This window comes from Jaculus jaculus, chromosome X (assembly GCF_020740685.1).
Source record: "Jaculus jaculus isolate mJacJac1 chromosome X, mJacJac1.mat.Y.cur, whole genome shotgun sequence".
Taxonomy (NCBI): Eukaryota; Metazoa; Chordata; class Mammalia; order Rodentia; family Dipodidae; genus Jaculus; species Jaculus jaculus.
In genome coordinates, this window is record NC_059125.1 from 127,217,649 (window position 1) to 127,233,991 (window position 16,343).

At 38.2% G+C, this 16,343-nt stretch overlaps 1 protein-coding gene across 9 annotated transcripts in view; it reads right to left on the reverse strand.

The window, feature by feature from the left end:
• The window catches only part of Enox2 (ecto-NOX disulfide-thiol exchanger 2), a 343,811-nt gene that overhangs the window by 91,674 nt on the left and 235,794 nt on the right, over positions 1-16,343 (reverse strand). For all 9 annotated transcript variants that reach the window (XM_045141079.1, XM_045141083.1, XM_045141080.1 and 6 more), the window contains one exon: positions 13,975-14,109. In XM_045141079.1, coding sequence (XP_044997014.1) covers positions 13,975-14,109 — 135 coding nt within the window. The remainder of the gene's footprint in view (positions 1-13,974; positions 14,110-16,343) is intronic.

Sequence of the window (16,343 nt, forward strand, 5' to 3'; positions counted from 1 at the left end):
TGCTACCAGCACCTCTGCTATGGCTGGGTTCCTGACCTGTTCTCCCCTCTTCATGTTATCAGGTCAGTCTGCTCTTACTGTTGACGAAGACTTAAGGTAAGCAAGAAAACACTAAAACTTCTTTGAGAGAAGCTAAACCATAAGAAATATAAAATTCCTACTTTTTGTCACTGGATGCATATGTTATAGGAACTTGGAGTGCCTATAAAGCATCTGACCTCCATGCTGGAGAGACTATGTGGAGAGGGTTTAAAGTAAATGGGATGGAGGGAATATCGTTTTTCACAGTCCTTTATTTGCTTTACCAAGTGTCCAAGTGACGTCTTGGAACCTCCAGACCATATGGTCACAATTGAGGCATCTCAGTTAATATCACAGGGAATCAAAGAATTGCCCATATTAATCATGCCTAAGTCCCTTTTCCAGAAAATCTGACAGGATAGTAAACTGATTGTTTCAATTCACTGATAGTAGCATTATATACAGTAATAGGCAAGGAGAGCATCCAGTATGGATGGTATGGGTTAATAGAGTTAATTATTTCTTTAAAAATGAACATAAAAAAAGATACTAAACACTCAAATTCTATTGACCATGCGTTTTTCTCATATTACTGTAAAGGTGCTTTGGAATTCTGTAGAACAATTATGGTCATTGCATTATTGCTTTGTGGATGGGCCAGTTGGAATAATGCCGGGAGGCTGACAGTCTACTAGATGTACTAAGAGTATGGTTGTTTATTAAACCCTAGAAACTTAAGAAGTTTCCCATCTTTGATGCTTAACAATGACATTACTCATGCCCATTTTATGGTTTAATTTTTGATATTTATTGTCAGACCAGTTCGTAATGGTGTTTGTCTTGTAAAATGCAACTTCTACTTCCTGACAGGAGAGAGGGATGACATCTATACTATTAGCTATCTGTTAATTGAGTACTTATAAATTCCCAGCCTTTGTGCATATCAACTAACTTAATCTCCACAACAATCTTTAAGGGATAGACAATATTATTATTTTTTATTTTGCAGAAGAGGAAATTATAAGGCCACATAATCTATAACTCTTACTTACAACACTGTCTCAGACAATATCCATGAGTTCAAAAGAAAACAAAAATGCCCTTGGTCTACTGAAGCTTACTATTTATCTACTCATCGCTGTAGTGGGCTTTATATATTTCTGTTTATATATTTCTGTTGAAGAAGTTATTTCAGGATTGCTTATTTCTAAGATTTGAACCTTTTATTGAGATATTTAACATATGTATTATAACAGTGTTAAATAAGATAGAGGTTTCTTTTAAAACTGTATTGTCTCAACTCTGAGCTATAGATGTTGGAATTATTGTAATGTATGAAATGGAGGAGGCAGAGGTAAGACATGACACACTTACTATGCTGTTTCTCTTTCTAGAATTGAATCCTGATTCTAGCAAGCTTAAGGCCCTTCTTATTCTTAGAAATGCTGTGTGTCTACTTAGTGGTTTCTTTCCATCCAAGTGCCATAATAGTTTTATTTTGTTGAGTCAGGGGCTTGCCCTATAACTCAGGCTGGTCTACTATATAGCTCAAGCTGACATCAATTTCATGATTTTCCTGTCCCTCCATCACAAGTGCTGGTGCTGTAAGAGTGAACCACCAGGACTGGCTCCACTTCTAACTTTTTATGTATTCCAGTGACTCTTGAGTGCCAGTGGTAGTTTGTACTCAAAGTAAAACCACTGAAATTCAACCACAGATTATTCCAAAGTTAGTGTTCCAAAAAAGACCTAATTATATATCCACAATTAGGCTATTTTATAGAAAATTGTGATCCAATTCAGCTGCACATTTCTGGGATATTATTGTTATTTCTTTAGAGTTCCTAAAACATTCATCAGAAAATTTAGAATTATGTCTGAATATTAAGAATTTTTAACTCATTCAAGTTCTGACTGTCTTTCTTTCTACATCCTTTAAGAGACTTCTTAGTCCCTTGACCTGAAGAAAGCACTTAGATTTTGGAGAGCCTGGATGAGTGGCAAGATGATCCTATACTTATCATGAGAGCTCTTAAAAGCACACATTCCCAAAGTTTTTTGCTCAATGAATCTGAAATACCATTGACATCTGTCATGTTTTCCTTGAAGATCATGAAATACTTCTGGTGTAGTCAGCTCCACATTTCTGGGATGAACTTTCAAACAGACACAGTTTATGGGGAGAAATGGGATTTATTTCAGGCTTACAGATCCAGGGAAAGTTCCACAATGGTGGAAGAGATTGGCCTCCTTTCACAGATCCAAGCAGACAGGAACCAACACCAGCCAGCACACATCAAAAGCAACAACACAAGGGCAGCAAATAGAGTACTAGGCAGAGCTCAAAACTTTATGTTGAAATCAGATCCATTCCCTAACACACCTTAGGCCTGGACCCCAGAATCCTCCACCACCCAGTGAAACCATTCCAGCCAGGCAGCTGAAAATTCAAGTTACAAGCTTTATAAAACATCTGAGTCTGTTGGGGGGGACATACATTCAAAGTACCACAACTTCTTTCAGCCCATTTGAGATTTTAAAAAGAGAGCTGGAGAGATGGATTAGCGGTTAAGCACTTGCCTGTGAAGCCTAAGGACCCCGGTTCAAGGCTCGATTTCCTAGTACCAACGTAAGCTAGATGCATAAGATGGCACATGCATCTGGAGTTCATTTGCAGTGGCTGGAGGCCCTGGTGCGCTCATTCTCTCTCTCTCTCTCTCTCTCTCTCTCTCTCCACTCTTTCTCTCTGTCTGTTGCTGTCAAATAAGTAAAAATAAATAAAAATAAAAAAAACAATTTTTTTCTTTTAAAAAGGACTTGGCTCATATACAATGGCAAACAAGCTAGCAAGCTGAGCTTGGGTGGGTATATGACAAATTTTAGTTCACAAAGTCTTTTCAATATATCTCAACTATCATCCCAAATTATCCTTTAAGAAGCTTCACTCTCATAGTTCATGGTTTTGCAAATATCTGCCCTTGTAGCCCATATTCTCTCTACTTATTTCTATTCATTTACAATGTATGCTTGCCATTTTATAATATTTGACAGGTTTCAATTCATGCTCTCAATTCTCATCCAGGGATGCTTTGAACACCATTATAGAATTAATGAGGATATTTTCAACTATATCTATGGTTCCTATCCCCATGGATTTAAAAGATGAATAAAATTATATATTATATGTGGACATACATATGTATATATATTATGTAATCTGTCTATCTGTCTATCATCTATCTATCTATCTATCTATCTATCTATCTATCTATCTATCTATCTATTCATCCATCTATCTATCTATGTAAATATATCAACCTAAATTTGCCAAGAGAAGATGTGTGGGAAAATAACAGAGAAACAACCAGTATATCAATATTGCATTTCATAAAGATTAGAACATTAAAAATATTAATTTATTTGAAAATAAGGAAATGAGAGAGAATATGGACATACCAGGGCCTCTTGCCACTGCAAAAGAACTCCAAGAATGTGCCACTTGGTACATCTGGCTTTACATGGGAATGGTGGAATAAAACCCAGGCCTCTAGGCTTTGCAAGCAAGTGCCCTTAACTGCTGAGCCATCTCTCCAGCCCAACAGAACATTTTTAAACAAATGATAGAATCAGTAATCTCAGAATAAGAAGAAATCATTTCAATATAAGTTTAGCTTCATGGAAAATGCATTATATTTTTCATTTTTATATTTTTTAGCAGACTAGGAAAAGTAACATTCACTAGTCCTGGGCTATACAGTAATGCATAAGCTTTTGAGATCACTCAGCTACTCCAGTTATTGTAAACTTCTGCATATGAAACTCTAGAAAAAAATTTCTTTCTGAAGTATTAAAGCTATGGAAAGCACCCCCCATTACTGGTGTATATTCTCTTCAAAAGTAATCAAGCTCATTTGTCCCTATTCTGGTTGCTTGGTCACAAGTATGTCTCAACTTTCGAAACCAGCACATTTTAATTTTAATCTCTCTACCTGCTCTTTCTATTCTCATTTATAATTTCCCAGATGTTCATTTACTTTAGTTGAACTATAGACTTTTTTTATTATACTAAAGTCTTCTTTTTATAACTTTCTCCAAAATCTTTGTGGGACGAAGTGACTGAATTCAACTCTAACTCTGCAGTTCACCACTCTTATATGATCTCCTCTTGCATACCTTCCAGTTAGAGACATTTTGTTTCCTTTGTCCAGACACTTCTTTAGTTACTGGCCCCACCATAATCCTAGTCATTCCTGGACACTTAGCTCACATGTCACTTCTTTTTTTTTTTTTAAATTTTTATTTATTTGTTTGAGAGCGACAGACACAGAGAGAAAGACAGGTAGAGGGAGAGAGAGAGAATGGGCGCGCCAGGGCTTCCAGCCTCTGCAAACAAACTCCAGATGGGTGCGCCCCCTTGTGCATCTGGCTAACGTGGGACCTGGGCAACCGAGCCTTGAACCGGGGTCCTTAGGCTTCACAGGAAAGCGCTTAACCACTAAGCCATCTCTCCAGCCCACATGTCACTTCTTCTATGAACCTGACTACAACTATTTACCTAGAACTCCCCTTTACCCTACCCTGGTTAATAGAACACTTTTGTGAAATTTTTTTTAATTCTTTTTTTAAAAAATATTTTTATTTATTTATTTGACAGTGACAGGCAGAGAGAGAGAGAGAGAGAGAGAGAGAGAGAGAGAGAGAGAGAGAAAGAAAGAGAGAGAGAGAATGGACACGCCAGGGCTTTCAGCCACTACAAATGAACTCTAGACGTGTGCACTCCCTTGAGCATCTGGCTAACCTGGGACCTGGGGAATCGAGCTTCGAACTTGCATCCTTAGGCTTCACAGGCAAGCGCTTAACTGCTAAGCCATCTCTCCAGCCCACTTTTGTGAAAATTTTAATGCTCTTACTCTATTGTAGAGTAGTGGCGTTTCTCTTATTGCCTCTGCCAATGAACTTAGAGTTGAAGGCAAGGATTAAGCCTTTTGGTTCTCCCTTTTGCCTAGGTCAAGTTTTAAATGAATGGATATTGAAATGAGAAAAAAAAATTGGATGGGAAGCCTTTGAACTGCTATGACTCAAGAGGCAGCGCATAATTGAGAACAGATTTCATTATGGAGAAAGTATGGGGTTATAAAAGTACTGCATCCAGTTTGAGGGCAGGAATCTTTGTCTTTTTGTTCACTGCTTTCTTCCCAGGGATTCTCTTAGTACCTTTCATACAGCAGGCTTCAGTGAATATTTCTTATATGAGTGAATGAATAAATAAATAGTATCACTCAGATCCTTCCTAACAGTTACCATGGAGAATCTTAAAAAAAAAAAAGGATTGTTTTTATGATTGTATACTTATGTATTTTTCATCTAGGTAAAGCCATGTAATCCTTATCTCAAAGATTGGGTAGCCCTTGAGCTCTGGGTACCTTTCCAAAGGTTTTAAATAGCTTAAAATATTTTCATATGAAATGGCTTCTCAGAATTTATTTCCACAGACTGATAGCAAAAGCATAAGTATCTATTTTTATGGAATAGTTCTTGGGAGGCATGACCAGGCTTCAGCTTTTACAGGTGCCTCAATATCCAGTCTACTATGTCGACTACCTATTTTTTGTTCCCTTATGCTTCAGTTAATCCCATTGACACTAGCACCCAAGTGAATCATGATATGCTTGCTCCTGGAGAAAACCTTGACAATGCATAGATCATATAACTTACACATTTTGTTAAAGTCACTTTAATAGATTCAAGATAAATAACTGTAACATTTTGATCTTTTCCACTGCACTGTATAGAACTGCTCTTTGTTGTGTACAAACCAAATGGCAATGTCGTCTTTCCTGATTTGCCTGCTGGGCATTGTACAAATATGGGATCATGCATGACATCTTGGAGACTACTCAGGTATCTCCAGGTGTATACTTTATAAGCAGTCTTGAGAGTACTATCACTAGTAGGACTTGGTTTTGTTTTGGAGAGTATTAATTCTATTTAGTATAATGTTTTACATGTTATTTCTCTTAGCAAACTATCCACTGTGATGATGATGAGGGCTCTATCTCAGGATCTTACCTTATTTGCCACTGAAATTACTCTGTACCTGTAGATCACATCAACAATAATACATTCCTAAGTCTAGTCCACATTCAGGAGATGACATAAAAAGTGGTCTGTCAAAAGACATGAAACTTGGGCTGGAGAAATGGCTTAGTGGTTAAGCACTTGCCTGTGAAGACTAAGGACCCTGGTTCGAGGCTCAATTCCCCAGGACCCACATTAGCCAGATTCATAAGGGGGCGCACGTGTCTGGAGTTTGTTTGCAGTGGCTGAAGGCCCTGGCATGCCCATTCTCTCTCTCTCTCTCTCTCTCTCTATCTGCCTCTTTCTCTCTCTGTCTGTTGCTCTCAAATAAATAAATAAAAATAAACGAAAAAAAATTAAAAAAAAAAGACACGAAACTTGGGCTGGAGAGATGGCTTAGCGGTTAAGCACTTGCCTGTGAAGCCTAAGGACCCCGGTTCGAGGCTCGGTTCCCCAGGTCCCACGTTAGCCAGATGCACAAGGGGGCGCACGCGTCTGGAGTTCGTTTGCAGAGGCTGGAGGCCCTGGCGCGCCCATTCTCTCTCTCTCCCTCTGTCTTTCTCTCTGTGCCTGTCGCTCTCAAATAAATAAATAAAAATTTTTTAAAAAAGACATGAAACTTCATCTTTTCTCTTTTCATCAGAGTTAATCTTCCAAGCTCAGTGAGACCTGTCTCTTTTAGAACAACAAAACCCATCATGGGGTAGGCTCTTGCTCTGGAAATAATATCCACATGCTTATAATTTCCATTATTGCTCACGGTGGAGTCATTACAATAGAGACACCATAATGAGAGACTCTTCTCCTTCCATGCATCACAACCACTAAGCAGTATTCAATGGGTTTATCCTTGGTTTCATCTGGGATGACTGAGGCAGAATCATGCTCTTTAACCAAAAAGTATAATCCTTGTAGATTCTTTTCTTCATGTGGCAGCTTACATTCATCTTACTTGACTACTTTGGCAAAATACTCTTACAGAAAAGAGAGGTGTAAGAGGGGATCTTCTGACCTGCCATAATTCTGGATTAATTTTACTGAATAGCAGCTGCACCTAAGTCTATATTAAATGAATGACAGCTCCATTCCAAATGCCAGAGGTAGCCTATCTCTGTTCTGCACTCAAAGAAGAAAATAATTATGTCAGACATTGATTTCATGACAAATGTGTGTCTAAGAAACTCAGCATCTATGACAGAATAGATTTGAACTCTCTGGGGGAAGTCAAGAAAGCTTATGAGTTATATGGTTTTAATCCATGATAAAGTCTTTTCTGTTGTCACCAACAGCCAAGATGAGACAGGACAAAGAACATTTTGCTGGCTCAATAGGAAACTGCCCAAGGGGCAAAAAAAAAAAAAAAAATAGCCATATTACTAAACCATCAATAAAGGTACTGGGGGAAATAGCTACACGAGGTTCATATGATGACTTTTTTTTTGGTTTTTCGAGGTAGGGTCTCACTCTAGTCCAGGCTGACCTGGAATTCACTATGGAGTCTCAGGGTGGCCCCAAACTCATGGTGATTCACCTACCTCTGCCTCCTGAGTGGTAGGATTAAAGGTGTGTGCCACCATGCCTGGCTCAAGATGACTTGTATATGTATTTTTTAATTTTAATATATACTTAGTAGTATATAATAATTATATAAAACAGTGGTTCCCATCAGGATACTTTCATACATGTATAGAAATACTTTGATTTTATTTAAACCCTTTTACATAGTTACTATTTCTCTTCTCTCCCCCACTGGTTCCCTTCTTAGCCAGAGAAGTAGGTTAATCAATGACATAATAAAAATAAAAATAAAAATAAAAAATAAAAAAGGTCTAGTACCCTAGACCTTAACAGGTAGAAGGGTAGGCAGCATTTGAATATGGTGCTCATTGTGCTTTGAATATGAAGTGTCCCCTATAGGCTCATGTGGTTGAATACTTGGCCCCCAGGTGATGATGGCATTTGGGAAGGTTTTGGAAACTTTAGGAAGTGGAGCCTTACTAGGGGAAGTGGGTCACTGGTGGTGGGCTTGAGGTTCCATCTCCTGTCTGGATGCAATGTGATCAAGCTGCCTCATCTGTTGCTCTTGCCATGCCTTCCCTACCATAGTGGACTACATATTTTTGTAAACTATGGACTAAAATGTACTCTTCTTTCATTAAGTTGCCTCTTGTCAGGTATTTTGTTATAGCAACTCAAAAAGTAACTAATACTGTGTCAATCTTACATTTCTATGGAAGTCCTTAACAGACTTACATAGAGAAGGCAATACATACTGTCCCACTCACCCACCACTGTCCAATATTTCACCACAGAAAATCCCCCTCCATGTTCATTTTCATAGATCACAGTAAGAATAAACCAGAATTCAATGCTTTGCTGCATTAGTCAGGGTTATCTAAGATATGGAGATTATATATATGTGAAACTATAAAAGGGGACTCATTAGTTTAGCATATAAAATTGGTGGCATGGGAATCCAATCATGGCCCTCTCTCTGCATGCTGAAGACACAAGGGAACCTGGTCAAAAAAGCTGAAAGCCAAAGCACATGGGAGACTAATAATGGAGCCCCAGACTAAGGCAAGAGGCTTGGAGGATCCCAAGAGATTCACTGTTGTAATCCCACATTGACGTACTGAAGAAGTTAATCTGATGTATTCAGGCAGCAGCAATATATATACTCACATGCTGCTGGTCTTTTATTTATTTTTATCCCATCTGGGCCATAGCCTATTGGACGATGCTTCCCATATTTAGTGTAGGTCTTTAGCCCTCAGGTGCTTTCTCACATGTCAGTCATCTCTGAAGTCATTATTATAAGAACATCTAGGGACATACTTTACTAATCTCTTAGGCATCTCTCAATCCAGTCAAGTTGTTAATCAGGAATACATATAAGGCTGGAGAGATGGTTTAGTGGTTAAGGTGCTTGTGAAGCCTAAGGACTCATGTTTGACTCTCCAGGTCCCACATAAGCCAGATACAAAAGGTGAGGCAAGCACAAGGTTGCACATGCCCATTAGGTGGCACAAACATCTGGAGTTCAGTTTAAGTGGCTGAGGCCCTGGCATGCCAATTCTCTCTTGCTTAAAATAAAAAAAATTAAAAAAGACTAAATATTATTTCATATATGAACTTTAAACAATAATAGTAATAGTTTAGTTAATTCAGGGATTACTGTGAGACAGATATCACTGTAAGACATTCCACGGATTAGCTAATAAATCCTCATAACAGCCCTATAACTGAGGTGCTACTATTATTTACAGTTTATAGAACAAATGGAGGCATCTTATAAAGAAATTAAGTGATGTGCCAGAAATCACACTGCTTGCTACTGGTGGACAGGGATTAGAACCTAGGCAGTTTAAATCTAAATACACGTCCTAATCTCAGTGTTAAATTGTCCTATTGTATATATGTAAGTAGAAGAATAGATTAACGGGGGTGAAAAGACCCAAAGTGAGGTCAGGGGAAGAGATCGAGTAAAGGAAAGGTGGAGGGAGGGCTAATCAAAATCTAAGAGGATATAAATAAGTCATATGGAAACCTACCTTTTACAATGGAACACTCAGGAGCCACAGATTGTTGCTAAAAAATTTTCAGTGCCAGGGATGGCATACCTTCCAGTGAGTTGTTGGCCAGGGAGGTCCCTGATGCCCTCAAAACATTATAGGCCACTGCTGAGGCCCTTGGTTTCCCAACCAGGAATAGATGGTAAGACCCTATTGCTGAAGACTCCACATACTTGGGCTGCAAGGCCACTGAGAAATCCTGCTGGAACTGAGATGATAACCTCCTCCATGTAGACCAGCTGACAGAAAGCTGGAAGAAGCCATTCTGCATGCAGTTCAATGGGAGAAAGAGAAATCACCAGTGAAGATACTCAACAGTGGACACTGCAAGCCTTATATATGGCCAGTCAGGCCAAATGAGCCAACAGGTGCAATAGTGGCATGTCTATCATGGTGGAAACCAACTGCGCTCTAATTGGACTGGAGGCCCGCTCCATGGGAAGAAATACATCCCTGATACTGAAAACTTAAAACAGGGGTAGGCATGAGCCCTAGGGGTGTGATGTCTGCTGCTGTCCAGGTAAATGTATGTACTATGCTTATCAAACTGCCTAGTAAGCACTTCTCTTAATGTTCATACCCTTATATTAATGCTACTTTCACTTTTGGTAGAGAATCTTCTCTTTTCAGATGGCAGTGACTTTGGGATGATTCAGAAGGTATCATGGTGCTGGAAAGAAGTGACCGCAGTGCTCAATACTGCAATATCTCTATCACACCTTTCAAGGCTCAGGATCTAATGCAGAAGAGGTGACAGAAAGAATATAAGAGCCAAAGGAAGGGTAGGACTCCTTACAACATGCTCCATTGAGACACAAAATGTCTTTGATATCCATGACCTCATAGTGCTTGATACTACCTACCCAAGACCATCATAAGAGGAGGAAAAGATCATGACATCAAAATAAAATAGAGACTGATTGAGAAAGGGAGGGGATATGATTTGATAATGGAGTTTTAAAGGGGAAAGTGGGGGGAGGGAGGACATTACCATGGGATGTGTTTTATAATCATGGAAGTTGTTAATGAAATTTGGAAAAATAAATTATAGGAGGAAAATCAGTTCATACCTATTCCCAGTAACTGTAGACATAGTTTTGCAATGTATAGCATAATGTAGTGTTATTGTTAGTATCCTTTAGACAAGAGGGGGTTTGTACACTAAACATAAACATTGCTAAGACTGGGTTTCAAATTAGATAACTTTTCTTATAACATAGCAACTGGATAGATCACTGAATTGCAAGTCTTAAGAGACCTTGAGAAGCCATTTCTGTATATTACTTCAGAAAACAAGATGTATGGAAAGGGAGATGGAGGGATATGTTAAAACCACTCTTGCCATTTCAAATTTATGATTTCTTATTTCAGTGTAACTATAGCTGAGCAACCATTCAAAGGAAAATAGTGCTTCTTTAATCTCAGAGTATATAGCACATCAATAGTAATAGTGATGACAGTGAACATTTACTGAGTGCTTGTTATATGCCAAACAATATGTTAAGTATGCTATTTTTATCTCCACGGCAATCTTGAGTTATAAGCATCCCCATTTTATGGATGAGTCAACTGAGGTAAAGAACTCAAACAACTTGTCCAAAGTAATATAGCAAGCAGGCCAGAAGGCAAAGACTCAAGTTTATGCAGAATTGTTAAGCAATAATCATAGTTATATCTCTGCAGACAACCCTCTGAGCTACTGTTTAAAAAAATACTACCCCAATTTTCCAACCATACTAATTAATAACCCTGGCTCAAATTTTGGCCTGAAATGTTTGCTTATAAAACTGTGAACTTTTTCAAACAGCTGTCTTTTAAAAATATTTTCATTTATTTTATTTACAAGTACAGAAATATAGAGAGAATCAGGAGAGAGAGAACAGACATGCCAGGGTCTCCAGCCACTGCAAACAAACTCCAGATGAATGCACCACTTTGTGCATTTGGCTTTACATGGGTACTGGGCAATCACATTTGGGTTACTAGGCTATATAGGCAAATGCCTTAACCACTAAGCCATCTCTCCAGCCCTGAAGTTTGTTTTGTGTTAGAGCTTTTCTACTTCACATTATAGAGGGTTGGATAAATAATAGAGATTATTTTGTAAGGATGGATTCATGCTTAGTTATGGTAATTTACAAATAATCTAACATCAGTTAATTTTTCCTACCCTTGGCCTCAGACCAGATGTAGCCTCATGATTTTTCCTGGAACATTTACCCATATGGTCCAGACTGCCAAGTCAGATTGTATAGCTACCTTAGACTATCAGAAATTGTAACTCAGAGCCATATCACTTGGAGCTATTAAATAATATTACTATTTTTGTTTTAATATATTATAATAAAATAATAAATGCTAAATGTATAATTCATTACTTCCTTTAGAAATGTCATTGAAAAATATGTTTGTAATGATTTTTAAAGATTTTGAACACTTATATGTGCCAGGCATTATTCCAAGCATGATTTAATTCTCATAACTCTAGGAATCAGGAACTATTTGTTTAATTGTTTTGATAAGGAAATTGAGTATTAGAAGATTTATAACTTTCTAATACTAGTTAATGAAAGAAAAAGGCTTAGAAGCCAGTAAATTAAATCCAAAGTCTGAGATTTTCACCACTCTGTAGTAATGGCTGTCCCAGTAACATTCACTGTAAAACAAGTTCAGTAGTCACTTAAAACCTAAGAAAATCCAAGGTCCAATCATTCTAGCTACCAGAAAATTCATGGTTATTAATCTCAGCCATGGTCTGACAGAGAAGAATGTGATATATCACTTACAGCCCATGGTATGGCATGGTTACACTTTGGTGTAACTTTGCCTTTATCATATTAGATCCCACCTCTTTTTTTCTTTCTCCATCCATTTCTCATTCACCTACATTTTATCTTCATGTTTTGTTGCTCAAATGCTTGTTTTCTGCCATCCAATTAAGCATCTCTTAATTTATTATTAACACTGCTGCCCATGACAACCTAAATGGACTCCTAAAATTGAAGGAGTAAGTAACTATATGAACAAATGGCACAACAAAGTGGAGTCACTCTGGATCTGTTTCTCAACAAGAATAGGCCTGTGAAACACCGGGGGAGGGGGGGGAAGCTATGAAAATATAGCTTCTGTTCTGTAGGTCTGAGATAGGGTCTAGTATTCTGTTATTCAAGATAATTCCCAGATTAGATAGAGCACACTTTAAGCAACAAGCTTCTACATTGGTCTGGTCTTGCTGTGCTTTGAAATAGGACCACAATTAAATAAATGTGGGGAGAGTAATGTTGAAACTGCTTAAAAAGCCATCACAGGCTCCCTGAGATGGTAATTCCCTAATGTCTTTACCATCTGTATAGTGGTTAATGAGCTCTCATTAGCTTTTTTGTATCTAAACTAAATCCTTTAGATATTGTGATGTTTTATCTTCTGATTTCATTTTTGTGTGTATGCATGTATATGATGTGCAGATGGGTGTGTATATATGCATACATTCATGTGTAAGTTAGAGGACAACCTCAGGTATCATTCCTCAGGAGCTATATATCTTCTTTGATTTAGGGTCTCTCATTGGCCTGGAACTTTCTAAGTAGGCTAGATTAGTTGGCTACTGAGTCCCAGGGGATCCACCTTTCTCTGTCTTCCCAGTGCTGAGATTATAAATGTGCAGTACCATGCCAGACTTTTTTGATGTGGGGTTTAGGGATTAAACCCAGGTCCTCATGATTGCAAAGCAAGCATTTTATTTGCTGGGCTATCTCCTCAAGCCCTTGATTTCATCTTTAGTAGAGATGGAGTTAGTCCATTATACACACTCTCGTATGGATTATTTTCTTTATACATATATATTGTTGTAAACAGCATTACTCAATGTGTAAGATAGTCTTTGGGCTGCTGTCATTGTCACATTCCTTTCTCCCTTTTAGGAATCTTGGACTTAAAGTACATTTATTTAAGTCAGTTCTCTTTCCTGACCATGTTTATTTGTCTTCTCTAAGAAATTTATAATAAATCCAGATAAGCTTTACAATGACTTGCCAAAATCCTGTTGCCTTTTATTTCAGTGACCTGTTTAAATATTCAGTGACCCTATCCTGCATCAGATATGCCCCCAGCATGCCCAAAGTGCCGTCATGAGTGTACTAGTAACTACTGGCCACCCAGTCTATAAAGCTCATATTACAAAATTGCACACTCTAGGCTGAATCTGGAAAATGTCAACTTCAAAATAAGTTGTGTCATACTGTTATATTTATTACCACATGGCCAATAAAAAGTTCTTGTGAAGTGATTAAAAATAACATACCAGGTAAAATTGGTTGTCCGGCAATTCCCAGCGGTGCCATTCCAAGATTATTCATTGCCGTGGCCCATGCAGTTGGGTCAGACATAGGTAGTGTCATTGCAGCAGAATCTACATTCAGAGTTCTACTATTATCAGCTGAAAAGAAATGACAGGCCAAATAATTTGTTGTGTAAAGGTTCTAGTATCTAGTTCACTTATCAATGTAAACTCTGGCAAACTCTTTACGAAAATGGTTAATGGACAAGTGGTAGATAAGGACTCAATGACAGCTCTCTTAAAAGATTAAAACAATACAGTACGAAGCAGCAGGCAGTCATGAAATTTCAAAGCTATTTACCAGATGGCATTTTAGTGTGCTTTCTCCCCTCTCTCTCCTTTCCCTTTCTTACTCTTCTCCTACTCTTCCTTCAAATATATACACCACAGGAGTTTGAAATGATTAAGAATTTTCCTATTTCTTCCCAGTCTGCTAGCATACGATTGCTTGAGCAGTTTCCATCTAAACTGTTAATGAATGTAAACCAAGAAAAGGGATTCTAGGGCCTTTATAATTGGCAATAAAATATGACAATTATACTGCTGATAAAATTTCCTGTTTTTGAGACAGCAGTATTGAAAACAGCTGAGCATACCATCAGCAGACATCATATTAGCCAACTGAATATTCTGCGGGTTAGGGAAAAACAGTAAAAAAGTATATGTGAGATATGATTCCTGTCCACAAAAATTGTGCAAGCTAGTTGAAGACACTAATGAGATGGTAATACTTTCTTTTATTAACACTGCTATCATCACCTCCATCTACCACTATTACTAATTATTGGATGCTTATCTTATGTCAGGTAAAGTACTTGGTATGCTATACTGTCCATTAGCTTTCAGACAAACCTATGACATAGTGAGGATTTATATCTTCATTTAATAGATGAGAAGTTTTAAAGATTACATATGTTATACAAGGACATACAGAATGTGTACATTTTAGCAACTAGGCTTTATTGTTTCTAATTAAATAATTAGGAATCAGTGCCAACCTTGAGTGGTATAGACTAGATTACTGAAGTTTAAGGAACAAAGAGATATTTTGGCCCAAGTAGGTAGGGACTACTTAATATAGAAGATAGGATTAGAAAGAACCTTAGAATTCCATAGAATATTTCTTTTCTTTTATCCTATCTTATCTTTTCTTTCTTTCTTCTTTTTTTTTTTAAGCAGGGGCTCATTCTAGCCCAGACTGACCTGGTAAAACTCCCTCTGTAGTCCTGGGCTGGCCTTGAGCTCACAGCATTCCACCTACCTCAGTGTCCTAAGTGCTGGGAATAAAGGCATACACCACCACACCCAGCTCAATAGAGTAGTTCTTGAGTGATAGGTAGCTATTAAGTAATAAAGAAGGAATGACATAAGGAAAGACAATGAAGTGGGTTATATATGCAAAGGCATATACCTACTAAACAATTGGGAGACATATAGTCAATAAGTTATCTGAGCTCAAAAGATTTTTATTTATTTATTTACTTATTTATTTGACAGAGAAAGAGGGAGGGAGAGAGAGATAGAAAGAAAGACACACACACACACACACACACACAGAGAGAGAGAGAGAGAGAGAGAGAGAGAGAGAGAGAGAGAGAGAGAGAGAGAGAGAAAGTGAGAATGAGCTTCCTCTAGCCATTGCAAACAAACTCCAGATGAATGTGCCCCCTTGTGCATCTGGCTAATGTGGGTCCTGGGGAATCTAACCTGGGTCCTTTGGCTTTGCAGGCAAACACCTTAACTGCTAAGCCATCCCTCCAGCCCTAAAAAGATTTTTAATTTGTGAATTTTACCTCAGACTGCTGACAGCCTTAGGAAAATTAGCAAGCAACAAAAACAAAACAAAACAAAACAAAAATCAGTTTTTCTTCTACCCCCAATATGAACTTTCACCAATCACACCCCTGAAGGCAACTGTTCTGAAAGTAGCTTGCTAATGTCTATCACTCACATCTTTTAACCTGGCAACATCAGGGATGATCCTTGGCTAGGTTATTTATACATGTGCTATTTTAGTCCTGGTGAGAATGAGCAAGTGTCCAAAGACATTACTTCTGAAATATTAGTTTTTGTCATTCCTCTGTGTTGCCTCTGCTTTCTTCCTTACAAAACACACACACACACACACACACACACACACACACACACAGAGAGAGAGAGAGAGAGAGAGAGAGAGAGAGAGAGAGAGAGGGAGAGAGAGAGAGAGAGAGAGAGGGAGAGGGAGAGGGAGAGGGAGAGGGAGAGGGAGAGGGAGGGAGGGAGGGAGGGAGGGAGGGAGGGAGGGAGGGAGGGAGGGAGGGAGGGAGAAATACGCTCTTTTCTGCACTTTGAAG